This window comes from Ascidiella aspersa, chromosome 5 (genome assembly GCF_963924565.1).
Source record: "Ascidiella aspersa chromosome 5, kaAscAspe10.2, whole genome shotgun sequence".
In the NCBI taxonomy this organism is placed as follows: Eukaryota; Metazoa; Chordata; class Ascidiacea; order Phlebobranchia; family Ascidiidae; genus Ascidiella; species Ascidiella aspersa.
The window spans coordinates 32127401-32151026 of record NC_139451.1 but is presented as its reverse complement, the minus strand read 5'-3'; the positions used below and the strand labels follow the sequence as shown (position 1 = coordinate 32151026).

Sequence of the window (23626 nt, the reverse complement as noted above, 5' to 3'; positions counted from 1 at the left end):
ATGGCTTTGTTGCTATTCGCCCGAGACACAGATATAATTGCAATTAAAACAAACAAAAAACTGTTTTAAGAATTCGCTTTTACCATTGTTGTCATAATAAGCACAAGTTAGGTTAGAGTAATAATTAAATGGCTTCTTAATTGTATTTGGGCTCAGATTGGAGCTTACTTCAATTCTATTTTCCCGATGTGAAACTCATTTTTCTTGGCGTTATGTTTTCTAGATATATTTAACCTATGGTTTTTGGCATTAATACTTGGCTAAACAATATTCGTCGGTTAAGAATGTAACTGATTGTTTTTAATAATAATGCTTGTCAAAGTTTAACAAATTGTTCATATCGTTGTTGTACATCTTGTCACAGAGACGACGAGAAATCGGTGGAAGTTTACGACCCGCAAGAAAACAAGTGGACCGTTTGTTTCCACATTGATGATGTTGCCACCTACGGTTGCATTGTTGCAGTTTAAATGGCGCAAAGCCTAATATTTCGTTTGCCCAATTCCACAAAGTTCTTTAGCGTCCACTGTTCGGTGCCCATTTGCTTCACAAAACCAAGCTGTTGCCAACATTAAGGCTTTTCCTATTTTTCCAATCATCCAATGATGTGAAAAACGTGAATAGCAATTAGCAATCAATAATATCTTTTGTGGACGTATAAACCTATATTGCCTATTATCTCGTTTTAAACAAAGTTTTATTTCAAATGTTGTACCAAACTGATTGTTTCTTTACTTAACATGTACAATTTTATAGCCTATAATGTGTACACCTTTATTCTGTTATTTTTCTTTTTTTGATGAAATTAGTTGTTATTCATGCTGAAGTTCAGAACCAAGCTTAAAAAAGAAATACAAACATGTTCTTGTTTGTATTCCTAGTTGTTATTTCTATGATGCGATTTGGGAGCCCCACCCAGTGGCGGATTTTGTCCTTTATATTTTTGTAATAATATTTGTTTTACAAAAATACAATCTTTTGTAAAAATTTGTATTTTTCTTCTTTTCGACAGTTGGATTTTTTTGTTATTCGTCGACGACATTTATAAAATAAAGTTTCACGAAACTTTTAAAAACCTAACCCTTTTTTAAAGCGATTAATTTTCCGTCACTTTATTCCACTTGTTACACCAGGGTTTGCGCTTGACATAAGCTTGGCGCTTTGTTGTACAAGATACTCGATTAAAGAAATGTAACTTGCGTGTTAAGTTGAGACACTTCCACCCCGCCATCTCATACCTTCTAAATTCTTCTTTGTTCAGTTTTCAAAGCGGCGTTGCTTTCGCCTCACTGTTTCTTATGATATTTCTACAGTTATAGAAATGTGTACGAGTTGTGTATATCAGGGATCGGAAACCTTTTTTTGCACTGCGGACCGGTTTAAAACTGAAATTTTGTTGCGAACCGACCTTAGAAAACAAAAAATCTTCAATAAAGAAAATATATTACAACTTTTTTTTAATGTGAGATGCTTCCATCTATGAATTATTGAACTTACTGAAACCCGCGGGAGGCATCTTGCAGCCCATCAATTTAACCTAGCCAACGGCTCATTTCAATAAAACTTATACCCCTTTACGTTTTTCTAAATTACACTAACTTGTATCATAGCCTACCATTAAATTACACTAACTTGTATCATAGCCTACCATTAAATTACACTTGAATCATTATAGCCAGCTTGTCAAAAATAGGATATTTAAAACCTATTTAAAAAAGTCACACTTTGTATAATAATGTATTTTAGATCCGATTTTTAACCAGGCTTTACACGACACTTTCTATAGTTACGTAATACCAAAACTTAAAAAATTATTAAAAAGTGCGAGCCAAAGACCGACAGCTGAAAAGTAGAACAGACATCCAAGGATGCCGGATTTAACGAATTTCAACGTGGTTGATTTTAGAAATACTTTTAGGCTTGTTTTTCCGTCATTTTTATCGAGGCTTAAGCTAAAAATATAGAGGCTGAAACTTGTTAAAACTAATTAAAATGCATACGTGTTTTGGAAACCTTTTCTGCTTAAATACCAAAATAATAAATGATTCCATTAAGGGACATTGTTAATAAACATTGTTTGCATGAATTTATTTTATTGACTTTGAGATGAGAACACTTGAACATCAAAAAAACATGATATTTTAGCGCATTAATGGAAATATTGTCGGTACTAGGAGTTAGGTTTTGCAATAAAAATATGCATTTTCGATTTTTGATCATATCAATAAATACATTTAAACGGAATGTAATGTGTTTGGAATATAAAAATACATCATAATTGTAATTGACTTTTTTCCAGATTTTTTACCTTTCGGTTTAAATCAAAATTTTATTCTGGCAAGTGTCAACCCATCTACGGACCGGTAACAAACTCCTTGCGGCCCGGCACCGGTCCGCGGACCAGCGGTTGCCGACCACTGGTGTATATAGGCCTATACATTTATACAAACAGGGTGCAGTTCATTCGATGTACCTTACGGTCTTTCACTGCATCCTGGAACAAACAACTGTAATTTTCTTTGTTACTTCGTACTGAGTTTTAGTTGTTTCGTTTCCAAAAAAAATAAATTCTATTTAAACATCTATGGCTGGAATTTTAACTTACAAGTTGAATTCCAACGCTTAAAGGCTGAAAAGTGGAGTTCAAAGTTAAACAAATGTTTACGATTTTATTACTTTTGTATGGTTTACCTGGGACAACTTACTTGAATAAATGCAGCTTAAGCATTATTTGCACAGTCAGATTATGATTTGCGCTTTTATAAAAAAAAACAAAAAATGTTTTTTTGTAACGCAATCTGCGTATTGACAAAACATTTCGAGTACTACTGGTAAATCGCTGAGAGCTGCGGCCTGTATATCCGAATAAGAAAACGCCCGAAGGCTATTTGCCAAACAGGCTCGCTGAGTTTGCTTGCAGTAATGTTAAATATTCGTTTTGCCACTATTTCCTATGACCTTACCAATTTATTTGTGAAAATAGCAATGATATTTATGAGATTTTATTCGATATCGGGGACAACTTAACACTTCTTGGATAAGAAAACAAGGAGTTGTTTTTATCGAAAAACAACAATAATTATAACAAAAAGAGAAAAGAAAAATAATATTAAGTGAATCTTGCGTTGTCGCATAGGATTTTTTCCCCTAGCATGTGCGCAGGTTGCCATGACAACACACGTGTTCGCATTCTCAATGAGTTTTTTTAATATTTTACCAAGAAAGTCATATTTTCTATAGGAAACAAATTTTCTGTAGGTATTTGTTTGGCCTTGTTGTCTGTTGGGTATGAGCTTTCATAGATGTACAAGAAATTTTAGGCTTCTTTTTCCTGCATTAGTTTAAATTCGGGAATCGTTTTTTTATTTATTTTGCCTTATATTATGACCGTGGATGTTTGAAGTTTGACAAAAATAGAAGTTGAAAACTAAAGGTAAGAGTTGTTTTTTAAAATTATACAAAGACTAAATTATAATTCGTCCATCTCGTGTGGGTTTGGCGAGTCCATTGTATAGAGGTTTGAGGTAGGGTTCCTCTCCAGGAATGTTTCGACCTGAAATTCCCGGGATTTCCCGCAAAATAACAATCCCGAATCCCGGGAATTTTTTTTATAATCCCGGGTATTCGGCAACATAGCAAAACTTAAAAAAAATTGTCGTTTTTGACAAATAAAAAGAAAAAAATAGGGTGCTGCTTCACTTTTGCACGTAGAAAGTTATGCAAAAAGACGGTCTTAAATATCGCATACCATAACGCACATTATTTGGGTTGGGATGCGCGTTAGTGTTTGAATGAGGGTGGGTCAGGTGGTATTATTAATAATAAATTTAATAACACTTGACCCACCCTCACCTGAACGCTAGCACGCACCCTAACCCAAATAATGTGTGTTATGTGGTTTGTGGTATTTCTGCTTTTTTGCATAAATTTCTACGTGCAGAAGTAAAGAAGCGCGAAAAATAGTATTAACGTCATTGCATGTTGCATTATTTGCCCTTACCAGCGGAAAAAAAAAATTATTCTACCAATAAAATGCGCCCTGCATGCGCTTTTTTTAAATTAAAACAAACAAGGGTCCTGACTTTAATACGAGAAGCGGTCATGTAAGATTGCAGAAGCAATACTACAGAACATAAATGAGCTTAATTAAATGTTTGGAGCTAATATAAAATAATTTCAAGCGTCTCAATGACGTAATTTTAGGTATAATTTTTTCGTCGGGATTCCTGGGATTCCCGAGAAGTTTCATTTTTCAATCCCGTTTCCCGGGAGTAAAAAAAAAGAGGAACCCTAGTTTGAGGGATGTTTTAGTTATTTTTATTGCTATGCCAGGCAGGTCGGAAAGCAAGGCTGGATTTATCCCCCACGCAGTTTCCCACTCAGCAGCGGTTATTGCCGCCCATTTTTTGTAAAATCCACGTAAACTGTGGTCAGCAGCGAAAAATCGCTCAAACGCGTAAAACTTTCTTCGCGCAAACGGTTTTCAGTATAGTACTCCATTTTTAGCCTGCAAATTTTACAAATCACGTTATTACAGCCGCGCAAATTTGTGCAGAAATGTAATTACAGCCGTGCAATTTTAAGCTGCAAAATCGTCTCCCCCCGCAAAATCCAAACTTTCCAATCTTGTTGCTATGTTTTGTAGTGCTTGGATAAGATTAGGGTTTGTCGTATGGGTGCCCCCAACTGATTATGCAATATTAAAGATAATGATAAATCAATGTATAATATAATGTTAGAAAAGTAGGTTGATTAACGTATTTCTTTATTTTTACTAATATGCCTGTATTGAGGACTATTTTGGATGATATGTATTTTTTCCTAGTTAACTTTTAATCTTTATAAATTCCGTGATATTTAGTAACGTTAGTAATTATGTTTGTTGCTATAATAATTAAAAACTGTTGTGAATCAGGTTGTCATGTATAGTGAAACATTATGCAATTGGTTTTGCTGTAATTCATTGATAAAATTGGTTGTTTATTACCAAGTCACTTTGAGTAGATTTTAATTTTAAGGCCGATATATGACTGTATATATATTTTAATGTTTTTAAAAAAAAAGCTAACTTAGGTTGCTTTGAGATTTGAGTAATGTGTAGAAATTTCTGATTGATATCTTGTTTACTTCCGGAGATATTACACAAAGAATTTTACACTGCATACCTCCTTTGTGCATTTATCCATATTTCTGCATGTCTTGTTTCAATTTGTATTCTTGTTTGTAGTTCTGTTATTTGTTGATGTGATTGAAACAAGGGATTCGTTTCTGCTAGGTCTTTTACATATATCGGTTAACTTTTGGGCATTGTTAGCAGTTTCAAGTCCACCCGAAAGTCATAAATCTGTAATTTGTGTTACACAATTTGATGGTTTATTGTGTCAAAAGCTTTTGACAAGTCTCTGAATATGTTGAAGTGATATTCTTGTAAAAGTCGGCAATGAGGAGATCTGTAGAATGTGTTTAGCGAATCACAATTTCTTTTAAATATTTTACAGAATATTGGTCGAAAATCAGAACATTTATTAGGGTTTGTAGCAGGGCTGTGGAGTCGGACTCGGGATCCGAGGAGTCGGTTTGTTTTTGCAAGAGTCGGACTCAGGACTCACGTATGACCTTGTAAAACTACCTGAGTCAGGCATGCGCATGCGCAGTACCAAATTTTAAAACTGATATGGCCGCCAACTGGAAATTGTAAAGGTGGAATATTATATGGAGTAAATGAATTATATGATACCTCTATAAGTGGACTGCTGAATATCCACGTTATTTTAGCTACGTAAATTGGTGAAATACAGGCTGTAGAGTCTGGGCCGGACTTGGGACTCAACAAAATCACTCATTTGACCGGAGTCGGACTCCGGACTTGGGAGTTGGACTCCGTTTTTTTTTTTTTTGGCAGGAGACAAACTCGGGTTATTTTTAACCGACTCCGCAGCCTGTGTTTGTAGTCATAGGTATTGGTGTTATGACATATTTTTGAACATTGAAAAGAGTAAAATGAAATGATGCAGTCGTTTTATAGCGCTTGGTTTGCTGTTATTATTTTCAGTTGCCATTTTTATAACCTATACTGAAATGTGGTGCGGGCCCTCTGATTTATTATTAACTTTATGTACTTATACCTGCAATAGTAGTCATTTAACTAATGTATTACTGTCCTGTTAAGTTTCCCACACTTCAACATGGCAACAGCAGATGTCTCGACCACATTTCAAGAAGATTTCACAGAAAAACTTGATATATTGGAACTGCTTAACAGGTAATTCAATTAATCATGATAGCTATTGTGACATCTCAATAAAATACCCTATATCAGGGGTTCTCAACCTTTTTAGCATACGGACCGGTAAAATTTCAAAACAAGTTTTGCGGACCGGTGGACCTTTAAAAATCAAAATCAACCCAAAATTTAATAACGCAACAAAATGCAACTGAAACACTTCTTAGATTTCACATACAACTGGTTTAAAAGTTTAAGACTGAAACAGGTGGCCTACTTTTAAACAGTGAGGCAAAACACTTGCAGCATCGTGACGTACAAAGAAGTCCAAAGTTATTATTAACTCTATATTCTGCCACAATGCTGCAAACTACGGACCTGGAGGAGTTCTAAATTTGATGGATAACCCTTTAACATCATGAATTTTGCAACTGAGATATAAAATTGTACATTTCGACAGGAAAATTGACGCAGACCGGCACCGATCCGTGGACCCGCGGTTGAGAACCACTGCCATATATGATGCTAGTAGTGGTACTCGTCCGATACTAGGGTAGTGTCAATGCTAACCCATTGCCAGTTTGTGACATCTAATTTACATACCTTAAGCGGAGTACTGTTGTCAAACAAACTTTTATGCAATTGCAATAAACGTATGGCCGCAAATACTTTAAACTGACGCCGTTTCAACCTTTCAATACCTTATCACTGTAATTGTTGTGAACTAAACCATTAAACACTGAATCTCCCAAGTTGCCTCTGGTGTATATTATGAATTTAAAGTCCAATGTATGGCAAAAACTTTGCAAAACATAACTTTTCCGTGACTTGCCTCAATTTAATTTAAAACTTGTTCTATGAAAACCTATTCGGGTTATTCAAAATATTTCTGTCTAGAATTGAACAATTTCTTGGCTGTCTGGGCTATCATAAGGGGGCTAAATGACAAATATGTAGAATCACTTTAAAAAACAAAAACAGCTTCCATGGTAATTGTTTTTGTTAACCAACGTTTCTGCAACCTTTCAAATCGCCTTCTTGAATTTCTATTTTAAGTGATCGCAAGTTTGAAAAGCAATTTTGTGATGCAACCCTTAAGGCGGAAACCAAATGTTTTGCGGTTCATAGAGTTGTGCTTGGCCTTACGTCAGAGTTCTTTAGAAACCTTTTCAGAATCGAGGTTAGTTAATAAAGGAAAACTATGTAATGCATTGTATGTTGTGTGTAAATTGATTCATACTTTCTTGCACTTTCAAGATTAATAAATCGACCAATTTGATTATTTGTTTGTTAACATAAGCACTTGCCGAAAACGTATGCAAATATTTGGTTTGATTAATAAATTAAAAAAATGTCTTTTTAATGTTTAAGCTGAATAATAAACTAACCCAGATCATATATTTTCACTTTTATTGATCACAAGCTGCTGTCACCTGATCCGTTAGAAATTGGTGCAGTTAGGTCTACGACAGTTAGAGCATCCAAGGGCAAAAAAGTTTGACTTTTAGCAATGCACTAATTGGACCTTTAGGTAAAGTCCCGGCATAGATAAATTAAAAAGATTCGCTGAAAATTCACAAAAGATAAAAAAAATGTGAGATTAACGTATAATATTTGAGTTAGGGTGCAGGTTAGCGTTTGGGTTCGGGTGGGTCTCGTATTTTTAAACTTAATCTTGTTATGCAGATGTGTTAATTTAAATTAGTGCATTGTTTACAAGCTAAAAGTCAGACTTTCTGATCCTTTGGATGCCCTTATTGTCGTAGACCTTTTTGCTTAAAACTGCACTGATTTCTAAGGGATCGGGTGACAGCAGCTTGTGATCAATAAAAGTGAAAATATATGATCTGGGTTAGTTTAAATCCTGTAAATAAAGCCAAAAAGTACACAGTAGGCTAAACCAGCAAGCACGTAACACTGCAATAAAGTTGGCTTTTTGCTTAGAACTGCACTAATTTATAACAGATCAGGTGCTACTGTTTAGATGAAAGAAAAACATGCTGCTGTGATCAACATTAAAATGACAGATGAACAACTGGAGAGACTTTTGAATTGCATTTACACTAATGATGTGCAGATTACAAATGAGAATGCATTGGAATTGCATGAAGATGCTGCTACACACAGATCGGATGTATTTATATATATTAATCTATTTTAATTTTTTATTTTGTTTTCTTAATAAAAAGTGAATAAATACGCAGAAAAGTTTTAATTCCAGGATTTAGTGTCCCGTTAAAACAATTTCAACTATAATTAGTAACAAAAGTCTCTGATTTAACTTTCATACCAATAGTTTTTTACATGGCAATTTGGGTTATTTAATCAATCATTTAAACAAAATTTTGTGTTTTTTTTATAGTTCTTAAATCTAAATGTGCCAAGTACATCTTGCAAATGGTTGATGTCAATAATTGCTTAAAAATTCTTGCTCATGCCCAGCGATACAATCTCACCAAAATTGAGAAAAGAGCAAAACAAGTGTTACATTACAACTTTAAAACTGTTGTCCAACAAGATGACTTTAAACAACTGGATTTTGACTCTATGTCTGCAATAATTAAGGATGAAAATGTAAGGTAACTGGGGAATAAATATGTATGTAGTACATTTATAGTGTCTAGTACAGTGCTCTTCAACCTTTTTTGGTTTGGTGAACCCTTAAAGTTGTTGTGACGAACTCATGCACCTGTTTACTTAAAAGGTAAATTAAGGTAAAAGCGATATGAAAAATCATATGTATATCAATATCGTCATGTCAATTAAACCGAGCGGAGCTGCCGAAGTTTTACACACTGTCAGTGAGGGTTTGAACTTCACGTAAAAAAACAGAAATGCAACTTTCACCATGACAGTCAGGCAAAAAGAAAGACTGCATGTCTCAATAAGTTAGTTCACAACGATTACAGCACCAATGTCTCATAGAAATCTGTAATTACTGGTAAATACGATGTAACATTAATGGTTCATTAAAAGTTTGTGCACCCTTGTATACCTTTTCGTACTGGTACACCCCATGCATATTTCGGTGCATCTTAGGGTGTACCGTGCACACCGGTTGAAGAGTACTGGTCAAGTACATTTATAATCTGCAAATATGTGTATATAATTATATATATACACATCAGGAATGTTATCTTTAGAAACAAGGAGAATCTGTATTCACTGGAATCATTCAATGGGTTCACTTCAAACTTTCCGAGCGTAAGCAACATTTTGTGAAACTTTTTTCTCAACTTGACCTTTCAACTTTTTCTGGTGGATTCTTTCAGACAAGCGTTATTTTTGAGGTGAGTTACAGCTATTAATCCCAAAAAGCTAGCTTTATTTTATATAGCAGGATATATTGTACAGTTTTATAGTGAGTTATATCATTGTTTTTTTTTTGTACTGAACTCCTTTTACTGGCTTGTACCATTCCTCACACATTATACCAATTGCAATGCGTTGTCACGATTACATAATAGTGGGACAACATAAAAATACCAAGTTGATTTTTTGCACGAAGCACAAATAAAAATTTATTAGTTTTTTTCTTTAAATTGGCTAAACCTAAATTTAGAAGACATGATGCATTGTGTTCACAAAAAAATGATATATTGGATTTTATCAAGTGGATTATGTTACGAGGGTGTTAACTCATAATAACTAAACCATGCGCGCTTTGTTTCTTTCGCAAATCATTACAGCAATTATGTATAACAGGTGTCTGGAACCTTTCGAACTAAGGAGCCATAAAAGTCAAATATTCTTGGTTGTATTTCCATGAGAGCCATATAACACTTTTTAACATCTAGTTATAGGTTGGAAAAAAATAGTAAATTGAGCAGGGTCGTTTATTTTGTTCTCATTTAAAGGACTGTCAATAATATGCACCAAAATTAATTGGCTAAGTTTACACAAATTTAATTACGAAGTCTGTTGAACGAATAGGGCCTTTTGGATATAAAAAGATTCGCGCGCGGCGACAATAATTTGCTACTATGTGTAATAAAAAAGAAAATATAAAGTTAGGAAAGCGACAAGATTTTTTCATCAAAAGAGCGATACGGCGCCACCAAAAGAGCCATATAATGACTCGTGAGCCATAGGTTCCGAACCCCGATGTATGATCATGTGATACAACAAGCATTGGTTTATAATAGAAGCAATTAACAGAAAAATGGTGTTACATCAAGAGCAACATGCAGACCACTTTAAAGGTTGTGGGTCGTATGTTGTGCAGAACTGATATGAAGTATGAGACAGTTAACTGTATGAAAGCAGAATTAACTGAAACATTTAACTTGTAAAAATTGGTTGGCTCATGTTTTGAAATCATTCAATTAAAAAGAAATAACCGAGTATTTTGTTTTTAGACACTTGTCCGTGAGAACGTTGCTTGCTGTCATGCTGTAATGGAAGCAATGGGAAAACTTCTCAAAACTCAACCCAAACCTCAAGGTTATACTTCTGCATTTACTAAAAAAAATATCAAATTTTCTTCCTTGGAATAGAATTTGCTGGGTTATGTAGCATTACAAAATGCACGTTTTGTTGTGTATTCATTAATATTTTTGTCAAACTAGATTTACTCCATTAACAGTTAGTTATAATAATGATAAATTAATTTACTACAACCGAAAAAATAAAAAAAATAGTAATAAATGATTTAATTTAATGTTTAACAACTTATATAGATTTAGGTATTTACCAGCATAAACATATTTTGTATCCCAGTGTTACTTACTGATAAGTGTTTCACACAACCAGCATGTCTTAAACAACCAGCATGTCTTAAAAAAAGTGTTACTTGAGCAGAATCAGCAAAGTTTCTGATTGTTGGAGGTGATGGTTCAGAGAAACAATGTGTGCTGTATGACGTCATAACCAAACAGAAAGAAGAACTGCCGGTAAGTGATAAGTATATAATTTACAAGTCGAAGTGAAGTGAGTTGTTGTAAAAGCAATTGTTGAACATCTCCAAGTGTCCATTGTTTTAACCCCATCGATTATATTAACTAGTCAGTAGTTACTTACTGATGGGCGTGAGTGACCAAAGTAAGCACGCAGCTCGAAATTTTATCTGGTAATATCTCCGGAAGTAAACAAGATATCGATCAGAAATTTTTACACATTACTCGAAGCTAATGTAGTAATTCTGTGTTTTTTGTTTAAATTAGTTTGACTGTTGCTTTATTCCCAGCAATTGATCTGGCCAGTTTATTCTGCGACTGCGGTGAAGATTCTGAACAAGGTTTTCATCTTTGGAGAAGATGGTGGAAACATTACAACTTGTCAAATGTTTGACCTCACGAATCGAACTTGGACCACTATGGCCGATATGCCAGAAGGTCGATATTATGCCGCTTGTGCTGTTTTAAATGGTGAGAAACAAATTATTTATTTAAAATGATAAATACACCTGTGTTAGTGTTGAACAATCACTATTCCATGAAGTTCGCTATTTTGTGACAAATGTGTAATTTTTGGGTAGACTATGCACAGATCTGTAATGTAGCTTGATAATAAATTGCAAAGCTAAATAGGTCGAGTAGATTGACATCAGCTTGATTAAGACGTTTTGATACGATCTTGTATCATCTTAAGTTATGTTAAACATTAAACATTAACTGAAGATGATACAAGATCGTATCGAAACGTCTTAATCAAGCTGATGTCAATCTACTCGACAGTTTCTGACAAATGTGTAATTTTCGTTCTTATTTTCGCGCATTTAAAAACATGTAAAGTGTTTTGAAAAGGCAACCTTTCGATCTTATATGACGGCTGACATATTTATATAACATAAATAACATTTTTTCTGTAATTCGCATTTCAGTTATTGTGTATATTTATGAGCTTAAAGATTCGTTCAATATAGATATTTTGCTTTGAACCCAGGTTTAATCTACGTCACCGGTGGTTATAGCTACAGTCCTCTATCAACTTGCATGATCTACGACCCCGACAACAATTCCTGGAGCAAGGGGCTTGACTTGATGCAACCGAGAAGTGGCCACGGAATGGTCGAATTTGAAGGTAAGGATGAAAGTTGGCTTTACCTCGCATTACCCAGAGAGTTTATTTACTTGACATCTTCAAGTGTAAAATAAGGTTATTGACTCACTTGGATGGTTTAAACCTTAGTCAACGTTATTTTGTTAATCATCTTGCTTTTTTTGTAAACCTACAGTAATATTTAGCTCATATATATTTTTTTAGAGTCCTGGCTACGAGAAATTAAACTGTTTTTTAAGCGTGAAATAGCATTGAGAAATTTGCAGTGAAATAACTGCAAAAATTGCCGATAACAGTGAACCTTTAATAATAATAAACCTTTATGTTGGCTTTTTGTTGCTTGTTTTGCCAGGTTCACTTTTTGTTATTGGTGGACATAGTGACTCATCAAGCCTCAACTCATGTGAGAAGTTCTCGGATAATCGGTGGTCAGCAATTCAACACATGAATGAAGCTAGAGATGATGTATCAGTTGCTGCGTTTCAAGGAAACATTTATGCAACTTGTGGTATAAATGGTAATTGATTTTTTTACATTCTTGATTAAATATTCATAAGGTTCATAACTATTATTTTTTTATTTTTTTATTTTTGTATTCATAGATTTGTGTCCATCTTAGGTGGAACATTTGTAAAACTGAAGAAATAAGTTATTTACGCTTTGCCCGATAACACGAAAGTTCACCGGGATATTTTTTTGCAATACTTTTTTTGTTTTTGTCGTATAACAAATTTGAAAAGAGTCGTTTTAAATTTCTGCCCGAGTGCGACTCTTATTCATCTAAACTTCTAAACCGGTCATGTTCAAATGGCGGATCGCGATCCGGTTCCGGATCTTTTTGTGCGGATCTTCTAACGTAGTCTTAAAAAAACAAACTTTCTACAGTGTTTCATTTGAATACCAATTGTCAGTGTTAATGAATTTTGTAAAAAATCTTCGCGCGAATCATCTTTCCACGTCCGGCCTGTTTATGTTTTCATGCGGTCTTTTGAACTAGATTAGCGCTTCGTTACTGTTAATGGAAAACTTATTCAAAAATGTTGGAGATATATTTTTTGTAACATTTTGTATTTTCGGCAATGTCATAAAAACTTGCAAGAAATTTAAAAGAAATGCCGGTATACCTAAAAAAATCGCGCTCGCTTCGCTCGCCACGTGCGCCCCGACTTAAAAAGGTTAACAAACACTAAACTAGATTAACTATTAAAGTTATCGCGTTTACATAAATAAAGCACCATACAAAATTAAAGCGTGTCCAATATGTTTACTATGCGTATTTGGTGGATCATCATGTTGTCAGGCTGGGCTGTGATGGATCATGACAGAAATCATTTGAACACCCCTGTTCTAAACATTTCGAGCCCTGCAACGGTTTCAACAAAACAAGAGGTAAAATCAAACAGCAAGCGTAAATGTTAGATTGCTCCGGCTCCGGAGCTCTCTTTTATCATAGGTAAGCTCCAGCTCCGGAGCTTATATATACCACTGCTCCAGCGTCGGAGCTTATTGATACCACTGCTTCAGCTCCAGCTCCGGAGCGTATTTATATCACTGCTCCAGCTCCAGCTCCAGCTCCTGAGCTTATTTATACCACCGCTCCAGCTCCTGAGCTTATTTATACTACCGCTCCAGCTCCGGAGGTTATTGATACCACTGCTCCAGCTCCAGCTCCGGAGCTTATTTATACCACTGCTCCAGCTCCAGCTCCGGAGGTTATTGATACCACTGCTCCAGCTCCAGCTCCGGAGCTTATTTATACCACTGCTCCAGCTCCAGCTCCGGAGCTTATTGATACCACTGCTCCAGCTCCAGCTCCGGAGCTTATTTATACCACTGCTCCAGCTCCGGTGAAAACGATCAAATGTGGTCAGTCAGTAGACAGTATAGGGGGTTGCAGCTGACTGCTCTGCTCAGTCTGCTGTCAAATCCCTCAGCAACGTGGTTAGTTAGAAAAGGTGGCGCCAAAGAGGCAACAATTCTTAATTTTGTGAAGGGTTGCTGTTAAATTATGGTAATTCAGCTATTAGTAGTAGCATAGCATCTTATAGAATACATTGTAGCCGGAGCTATTTTTTAAACAACTGATTCAGCTCCATTTGTATTTCACGCAAAGCTCTGGTTTCAGCTCCAGCTCCGGTTCCTTTGAAAATTCACGACTGTGGGGCTCCGGCTCCAAAGCCCTGGTTCAGACTTCACCAATTGTGCTTTTTTACCAGGTGAGGACTACCTAAGCACAGTAGAACGATACGACTCCATAAGCAACTCGTGGACTCTAGTTCGACCCACCAACGTTGGACGGTCCTGCCATGCAACTTGTGTGTTGCAAGGAAAGCTACATGTTATTTGCGGGTGAGGATTCCGAAATCAAATTATTTTTATTATTTTCAAAAATAAATGTTAACGACGAATTGCATATAAAGTTATTATGCAAACAAGCAAAAAGTAAAACTACAATATTTGATTAGTTAAAATTATCAATAAACACATAACGTTGAGTGGAGTATTAATTAATAGCTTTCGTATTTGTCATTTCAGCTTCGTGTTTATTAATTATAAACATATTTACCGGATTGATTCTGACAATAAAGCTTACGATAGCTAAAACTATTTGTCGACTCAGCAATGCAGTTTTGGGGTACACAAGCACGGATCTGTAATGCAGCTTGATAACAAATTACAAAGCCAAAAAGGTCGAGTAGATCGACAGGATCTTGATTAAGACGTTTCTATACGAACTTGTATCATCTTCAGTTGATGTGACTGAGAAGCAATTCAACTCATTGTGTTCCATCTCTTATAAGTGATGCTTGAAAAGCTTATCAGTCACATTAACTGAAGATGATACAAGTTCGTATGGAAAGGTCTTAATCAAGATGCTGTTGATTTACTCGACCTTTTTGGCTTTGCAATTTATTATCAAAGTTGTTTTTGTTTTTTAAATTATTTATATCGTTGTTGTACATCTTGTTGTCACAGAGACGGCGAGAAATCGGTGGAAGTTTACGACCCACAAGAAAACAAGTGGACCGTTTGTTTCCACACTGGTGTTTTTTATATCTGCGCTTGCATTGTTGCAGTTTAAATGACGCAGAGCCTAATTTTTGTTTTTCCAGTTTCACAAAGTTCTTTAGCGTCCACTGCCAAGTGTCTATTTACTTAATAGAGCCAAGCTGTTGTCAACATTAATGTAATCGCATTTGCCAGTCAGATAATGCTTAACCTGATATAAGTGAATGTCAACACGACTCTTGTGTTGCCTGATCGGATGCATTTTTTGATTGTGCCTACATTGATCTTTGTTAAGATTTAAACAGTGTTTTTATTTTACGTACACTATTCACTGATTTCCAATTGAAAATGAATGTCGAAAAAAAAATATTTCAAGAAGGCAAAAGGTGCCTGCCAGGTAAAGTTTGAACACCCTGCTATATACGATGTCCATCCTCAACTATTGTCCAACCCCTATTCATATCACACCTTTGTTTTTCTTGCTTTTTTGTCGACTTGTGCATAGGTTTCATCCACATTAGCAGGGTTAGGACCGGACGAAGCGTAAAGTGGGTTCACACGATCCTCCTTCTCGTCTGAAGTCACGGATCTGTAATGATAAATGCAGCCTGAAAGTGAATGTCAAAATCAAATAGGCCGAGTAAACCGACATCACCTTGAAAAATACGCTTTTTCTCTGATCACGCCTTATACTGTTCCATGTTGGGTTTTAATTTGGTTATCTCGCTTGAAACTTTCTAGTTTTCTATAATTTTAGCTCTTGATCTAATTTTGGCCGGTGTGGTTCATTTTTTCAATTTTTTTTTAAAATGTAATTATTATAGCAAGGTCTGTAGTAAGGGGTAAGAGGCGCTGGCTCGGATCCCTGAGTCCCTTATAAGTTCTTTATCTGACACTTCACTCAGTAGATAATTGTCCGTTGAGTATATTCACAAATTTTAGAAACACAACGATGTAACGAAGCGGTGATTCAAGCCGCTATTAGTAAGACGTATAAAATAGAATGAATGCGAAACGTTAAAAGCGCACAATTCGGCGTTAGGTCACGCGTCAGTGGACAACGGTCACGTGTATAGTGACGTCAAATTAACTACAATTTTACCTGTTTCATGCGTTTATTAAACTGAGTTGAGTTGATCCCCTCTGCCAATCGCGTTTTTTCTTCTTTTTCTTTTGACCCATACGATTCCAATTGCTGTTCTTTTTAAAAAGCGGTCTATTAGTCGTTTGTTTTGTTTTCAATTTAATTAAAAATCTGAAACAAATGTAAACGTTTATTTGTAACAAGAATTATTAACTCGCCCAATAACAATTAATTGGCGTGAAAATGTGGATTACAGTGAAACATGGATCTTGTATTGCGGACGTTTAGCAATATTTTTATCACTTGTTGCAACTATTCGTTTATTTAAAAACTTTATGTTTCTAATGTAGCGCAAGCATCATGTTTAATTTTATTTGCATTAGCATATTTTTCTTACAAGCAAGGTCATGAAAAACTAACGGAAAGTCCTTGATTTTTTGAATTCTAATTTATTTTTAACTGTGCTATATTGAGTTTGGTTACAAACTATTTTTTAAACGTTATTTTGTGATGTATTTTTCGATTTTTAAGCTTTCCTTATTCTGCTGTAATTTTATCCTAAACATTTATTTAATGGAGCAATAATGCCGTTAAGTGTGGACCAAACATGGCGTCAAAAAGCTCATGCAAGATAACCATTGCTTGAACTAAACTCTCTTAGTAATGGTGATAAATAGGGGATTAATTATTAACCTAAAAACGAAGAAAATTTCACTAGAAAATTAAAATTATTTTTTTACTTTTTAAAATAAAAAAAATTGACCAAATACCTGTTGAACGTAGTGTTTTTTTATTTTTTAAATTGATGCACGAGTCTTTAAAATGCTTATAGTTAATGCTTTGGCATATGAAAAAACTGAACAGCTATAAAAAACCCGAAGAAAGACAAACGCACGGTTATTTAGAAAATTGTTGTGCAAAAAGTTTGGTTTAAATTAAAAAAAATTGCTAACATTAATAGACCTAGCATATTATCGAAATAGGAAATGGGATAATTGCAACACATCACCGAAAAAAGGCACGGTTAATACTGTTCAATACATTTGTCTAAATTAGAGATACACAACTATCCAGATACACACTAAAGCAAAATCTAAGTTCGAGCTGAACGTACTGTGATAAACCAGGCACGTTATATTGCTCCCAAGAAGTTATAATACTATTATAATGTAGTTAAATGCAGTCTTGTAATGACTTAAGTCACTGTTTTTAAACTACTTGACTTAAGTCATTTGGACAAAGGACTTTGGTTAAAATAACTTGTTTTAATTAAGCAATTATTTATAAAATTGCGTTATTTATCCCAATCTTTGCACATAAAAGAATTTGTTTGTAATATGCTGCTTTTATGTTATTTTTTACTTGAGTTGCTCATAATAATCGGAGGAGTTTGCCGGTTTTCATAATTTGAAGTTTTATTTTTTTGACAAAGGCTGGACTTGACTTGCCATTTATTCAAAAAGACTTGAACTTAAGTTATTTTACGAATGACTTGACTGGGACTTAAGTCATTTCAAAATGACTTGTTTACAACACTGGTTGAATGTAATTAAGAACTAAATTTTAATAAAAAAGCCCACTGGCCATTAAACTACAGCTTTGTGTTAAAATTGTAAATAAAATTTGTACATTTTGTAAACGATTTTGACATATTTAAACCTCATTTTAGCTTTTTTTGCCAAGTGAAAAAATAATCGCTCTAGTGCAGCGGTTCTCAACCAGTGGGCCATGGGAACATTTTGAGTGAGCCACAGACAAATTTTATAAAGCTATATTTAATGAAGAATTAAGTTTTATTTGTGTCACTTCACTTAATTTTACAGAAATAATGGCTTGGGATGGAATTTAGAAGGAATGTAAATTTCTTGTTCAGCCGCAAGTATCTCACTAATGCACGGTTAAAGAAATAATCTGTTATGAAACATGTTCTGCTGTTTTTGTTCTAAACCTATTTCATAGTTGTTTTTTTCATAAACATTTATTGGGCCACAGATTTTTTGTGCAACGAAAATGGGCCACGAAAGAAAAAAGGTTGAGAACCACTGCTCTAGTGATAAGATTTGTTGTTTTAATCCGTGATTTTAAAGCAGAAAGTGCCAAGGCAAGCTACGAGTGGCAATTAACAAGGTGCAACTGACAAAGAGAAACTACTTAGTGAGTTTTGCTTTTTCATACACCTTAAAAGATACTGTATTTAAAACTGAATTGAATTCCGTTAATTTTAACTGTTAAACTATTTTAATAAGCAGTTTTCCTGCTAAAAATAGTTCTGTGACGTAACAAACAAGCATAAACCATCAATTACACTGTTAAAGTTGAACAAAATGAAAAAAGTTAACCATAAACACAAGAGTTTTTGTTCCAAATTATAAGATTTTAATCAAAAATAACTGTGCAATGTAACTAATGAATTCGTTGTTTCCATTTATCAAATCTCCGACAGCAACTAGTAGGCAGTACGCTAGTAGAAATACCCGGACTAAAGATGCACCAGCAAAGGCTGTTCCTGCAAAAGTTGAACCGAAAAGTCTTGATTCGTCGAAACAGCAAACTGCTTCGAACAAAATGGTGGAAATTGCAGCCCGAGAAAAGATGGCGGAACTAAGAAAGGCTTTGGCTGCCGATGGTAATGTTTTTGTCAGAGTAACTAGCTTTAAATTCTCTTTGACTACAAAACTACTGTTTTTTGTTAAACATTTTTAATAGTTAAATTCAGTTGAATATCTCGTCTTCAATTATAACTATTGACAAAGAAATGATCCCGTATTGTATAATGCACTGATTTTTAAAATGGGTTAAATAGATAGCTTACGCTTATTATGGCGCAGAAGTTTTACAAAATGGTTTGCTAAATTTTTAGTTATGTTTCGATTGAAGTCCTTGATATTTGCAGTAACCGTTCTTTGGTTTTGCGTTTTAAAAATTAACATGAAGTTATATGAAAATGTGTCTCATTTAAGTTAAGAAAGTTAAAAATAGTTTACAAGTTGGCACATATGTGGTATAATTACCGCCATCATATCTTAAAGAGTACTGTTTTTTCTCCTTAAACCAGTGAAATGACCTGAAATAGCTCTAATTGTTTCCATCTAACTAACCAAACTTAGTAAACGGATCTCTCTGTGGAACAAAGTTAACATTTCACACAGATTTTCAGCAATGTAATTACACCAGCAGGCTGAAATTCAATAGACACTTTTACCAACAGCATGTTGTGACATGTTGCTCTTGGTGAAGTAATGTTATGACGTAAATAGCCTACTGACGTTATTCTCATCTATCAGTATATTTGTTGTGACATTTCGTCATTCTCATCTATCAGTATGTTTTACAGGTGCGACTCTATAGACTTTCTTGGTAATGGTGATAAATAGGAAGATTGCTTTTTGACCTAGAAACTAAGCAAATTTTACCCTACAAAATTAAAATTACATTTTTTTGACCGAATTCCTGTCTAACGTTTTATTTTTATAATTTTCCATTTAATGCACAACTCCTAAAAATGCTTGGTTATTAGGCTACTTTGGCATAGCAAAAAGACAAACAACACTGGCTATTCACTACAGTTTTGTGTTAATTTTGTAACGAAAATTGTGTATTTTGTTAACGATTTTTACTTAGAATAGTTTCGAGAATAAAAAAATAACACCTATCAAGAAGCGACATTTTTACTAAGAATAGTTTTCGAGAAATAAAAATAACACATATAAAGAAGCGAAAGGTTGGGCTAAATGCCAGCCCACTTAACTTTATGAATTTCAAGATTTTCTGAATTTAAAGCACAGATATACTCAGAGTGTTTTACAGACTTGATCATAAAAATAAGCATAGAAATCGTCGGTAATGTCTTTGCATACTACAACGGTATGTAACGAATCGTGCACAGAACAGTAAGCAATTCAACAAATCATTGTCAACACAATTTCCACAAATAAATCCGCCTTATTTGACCGACCCGCAGATAGCTACACTCCATCATTTCCCCGCCACCTAGCGGAAAGTCTGCAAGTATCGAATGACGTCATCGTTCAAATGATGACGTTGGAGGAAATGCAGGCGTTGCGTAAGAGGGCTGGCATCTTGGGGAAATTGGAGGAGTGCAAGGAAAGAATCGTGACGGCGCTGGAGATGGCTGACGAAACGGTAAAAGTCATGTTTGTGTGTCTGTGTTTCTGTCTGTCTTTATGTCTGTCTTTCTGTCTGTTTTTCAGTCTTTCTGTCTGTTTTTCTTTCTTTCTGTCTGTCTTTCTGTCTGTCTTTTTGCCTGTCTGTCTTTCTGTTTGTCTTTCTGTGCGTGTTGAATTTTTTTGTCAGTTGGACATATATATAACCAGCATCGCATGCCGAACAGTATAATAGATACGGTCAAAATTTGATTTTAATGACGTCATAATCCTGTAATATAATCAAGTTCTTTCTAAATAAATCAGCCCAGCGCAACCTCCGGCCGCCAACGCAAATCATATTTTACAAACTGGGCACAAGGCCATTCCGCTATTTTTTTTGCCTTTTTTGAATTATGAAAGATAATCCTGACCAGCACTAAACAATCTGGGCTTCTGAGTTGGTTTCAAGCCTTCAACTTTTATAAGTCCGTTAAAATTGCCATTTTGATTGACGTTTGGCTTAGTTTATAAAGACTGGTGTGGATTAGAATGAATTTCAAAGCCCATACGGAAGTGATTGATTATATCTTCGTCTCACTACAACCTCCACCATTATCTTAAGATTTATTAGAAACGTTCACAAAATGCAACCTACTTCTGTATGGGCTTTGATATTCATTCTTCGTCTAACTACAACCTCCAGCCATTATGCCCCAGAGTTTGGTGTAGATTAGGTCAAAATTACAAATTTTAAGAAAAAAATAAAAAAATTTGGCAAGAGGTGGTACCTTTTAGTGTCCATCAAGCAGGCAATTCTCTACATCGGGATGAGCACCTGTCTGGCCTTCGTCGGTGTTATAATAGGTGCGTGTAGTCACGCCATTACCTGTTGTTTTTGAAACTGAACTAAACCGTTTATCGCAGTTTAAAGTGGTATAATCGGCCTTTTGAATAAGGATATTTTATTGTTTACCTATGCGTAAAAAATATAACTGAAAAAAGCGAAGAAACTTCAGCTTTCCACCTATACCTATATTTCGCCCGTTCTTTCTAAATAAATCAACGCATCAAAATGTGCGACCCAACCAAACTAAACGGTGGCACAATGTCGGTCGCGACCCACTGGTTGACAAACATTGTAGTAAACGATGGTTGTGATTTGGATTAGGAGAATAATCTATTAAGTTTAAGACAGGGGTGGGCAACCTACGGGCCGCCAACGCAAATCATATTTTACAAACTGGGCACGAGGCCATTCCGCTATTTTTTTGGATTTAATAAATAAGAAAGAGCAAAAATATTTGGCGTTTTGTTCAAATCTTGTTCCTGCATTCAATGTAACATGTAGTTTAAACCCCTTTCCAACTACAACAACGCATACCCTAGTGTTATCCCTGATTAACAGTCGCAGCGGTTGTTATAATAAGATGCTTAAAATCTACACAGTTAAAATTAACGGCCCGCAAAGACTTTTCTAAGTTTGGTTTTGGCCCTCTACCTGGTTTTGGCCCGCGACCAGAAAAGTTGCCCGCCCCTGGTTTAAGAGATAACGTCACTTAATCAATTCTGTATGCTAAACAAACAGTGTAATAGATACAGTCAAAATGTCATTTTATTGATGTAATAATCTTGTAATAGAAGCAAGTTTCTGTTTAATTTCGATTTAATTTATAAATTAGAATTTGAGCGAAGTTAAAGAGATAATGTCCTAATTTATTCAATTCTGTATCTTATAGGCCAGGGGTTCTTAAACTGGGGTCCATTGACCCCTTAGGGGCCCGCCAACTAGTTTTAGGGGTCCATGATGGCCTAATTGAAATATTCCTGTATATTTAAGAAGTAATTAATTTATCAAAGAAAACAGTTTACCTAAAAATAAAACGGTTTTGCACTGAATGCATTAAGACTCACTTTCACATTTTTGAACCGAAACCAGCAGAGTTATGACGTCTATTTATATTGTGACGTAGATTAATGACGTCATTTTTGATGTTTTTTTTCCTACCATGGTCCACGCGAGACAAAATAAAAATAGGGATCCGCGGTAGAAAAAGTTTAAGAATCCCTGTTACAGGCGGATGATATTCCTTGGGGTCGTGACGACGTGCAGGAATCACGTGACCTTGGTAGTCACGTGAACTTCGAAGACCCGGATGTTGAAAAGCTCGACGAGGACACCTGGCGGCGAAAAAACGAGCAGTCGGAAATCCTCAGCGAAATCACTCGATACATTCAGGCGTGCAAGGAAAAGTGAGTATGACGTCACAATACACATTCAAGCGGGTAGATTAGAAAATTTGAATGACGCTTTAAGTGAAGATTAAGGTTTTAATTATTTTGGAAGACATTATTTAAAACGCTTTTAATTTAAATGATCTGTAATATTTGTTTTCATTTAAATGATCGTTATTTTTTGTTTTAATTTAAATGGTCTTTTGAACGTTTCGAATAACTCTTGTGAATAAAGATATATTCAAAACGTTCAAAATGATACCTACTTTTGTATGGGTTTGATATTCTTACATTGTCTTGCCACAACCTCCAACCATTAATTATTTTAATATTCATTCAAAATGTTCAAAAAGCTAACTACTTCTCAATGGGCTTTGATATTCTTTTTGAACATTTAAAAATGAATAAAGAGTTATTCAAAACGTTCAAAATGATACCTACTTTTGTATGGGCTTTAACCTCCAACCGTTATGCTCCTTTTTTAATTTAAATGATCTTTATTTTTTATCATCTGCAGTTAATGTGACTGAGAATCAAGTGACCTTTATTAAATGACCTTTATTTTCTGTTTTAATTAAAATGATTTTATTCTTTGTTTAAATTTAAATGATTTTTATTGACTTAAATCCCGCTTTCTAAGCTCGGAAAAAGTTCTAGTCTGGAACCAGTCTTTAACGTGATGGCGGCTTCATTTCTTGTAAAATGATAACTATTTGAAGCGTAACAGTTGAAGGCTGAAGTAGCCGTGTAGCATCACCGTTTAAAATGAATTTAAAATTTAAAGATTCTTGCCTTCCTACATGCTAACTTATTTATTTTTAAACTTCCTACAGCAGGGGTTTCTAAACTGGGGTCAATGGACCCCTTGGGGGTCCGTAAACTAGTGTTAGGGAGTCGCATGAAGGTATAATTGAAATTTAGAAGTAATCAGATTATTAAAGAAAACAATTTAATTAAAAATAAAACGATTTT

At 34.8% G+C, this 23626-nt stretch overlaps 4 protein-coding genes across 4 annotated transcripts in view; all 4 read left to right on the top strand.

Moving 5' to 3' along the window:
* Positions 1-1284, top strand: part of LOC146146377 (kelch-like protein 23) — a 50940-nt gene extending 49656 nt beyond the window's left edge. The window contains exon 12 of the mRNA XM_083390739.1: positions 365-1284. Within this exon, the coding sequence (XP_083246865.1) occupies positions 365-470 (106 nt within the window). The 3' untranslated portion in view covers positions 471-1284. The remainder of the gene's footprint in view (positions 1-364) is intronic.
* A 2007-nt stretch (positions 1285-3291) lies between these two features.
* Positions 3292-11151, top strand: LOC146146376 (kelch-like protein 12). Its single transcript, XM_083390737.1, has 8 exons — positions 3292-3433; positions 6170-6262; positions 7280-7403; positions 8208-8357; positions 8666-8797; positions 9367-9513; positions 10582-10666; positions 11024-11151. Exons 2-8 carry the CDS (start codon positions 6186-6188, stop codon positions 11149-11151), a joined length of 843 nt encoding a protein of 280 aa, XP_083246863.1. The 5' UTR covers positions 3292-3433; positions 6170-6185.
* Positions 11152-12659: 1508 nt separating this feature from the next.
* On the top strand, positions 12660-16118 carry LOC146146375 (kelch-like protein 35). Its single transcript, XM_083390381.1, has 3 exons — positions 12660-12740; positions 14440-14572; positions 15200-16118. Exons 1-3 carry the CDS (start codon positions 12668-12670, stop codon positions 15303-15305), a joined length of 312 nt encoding a protein of 103 aa, XP_083246507.1. The 5' UTR covers positions 12660-12667; the 3' UTR covers positions 15306-16118.
* A 2604-nt stretch (positions 16119-18722) lies between these two features.
* The window catches only part of LOC146146374 (uncharacterized), a 37144-nt gene continuing 32240 nt past the window's right edge, over positions 18723-23626 (top strand). Inside the window, exons 1-3 of the mRNA XM_083390736.1 lie at positions 18723-18942; positions 20278-20459; positions 22497-22672. Coding sequence (XP_083246862.1) covers positions 18723-18942; positions 20278-20459; positions 22497-22672 — 578 coding nt within the window. The remainder of the gene's footprint in view (positions 18943-20277; positions 20460-22496; positions 22673-23626) is intronic.

Excerpts from the sequence above, each read along its gene's own strand:
- LOC146146376 (XM_083390737.1), top strand. The coding sequence starts at position 6,186 with ATGGCAACAGCAGATGTCTCGACCACATTTCAAGAAGATTTCACAGAA. Across the intron at positions 8,798-9,366 it reads CAATAATTAAGGATGAAAAT|AAACAAGGAGAATCTGTATT; the intron begins GTAAGGTAACTG and ends TGTTATCTTTAG. Across the intron at positions 9,514-10,581 it reads AGACAAGCGTTATTTTTGAG|ACACTTGTCCGTGAGAACGT; the intron begins GTGAGTTACAGC and ends TTTTGTTTTTAG.
- LOC146146375 (XM_083390381.1), top strand. The coding sequence starts at position 12,668 with ATGAATGAAGCTAGAGATGATGTATCAGTTGCTGCGTTTCAAGGAAAC. Across the intron at positions 12,741-14,439 it reads TGCAACTTGTGGTATAAATG|GTGAGGACTACCTAAGCACA; the intron begins GTAATTGATTTT and ends CTTTTTTACCAG. Across the intron at positions 14,573-15,199 it reads AAGCTACATGTTATTTGCGG|AGACGGCGAGAAATCGGTGG; the intron begins GTGAGGATTCCG and ends TTGTTGTCACAG.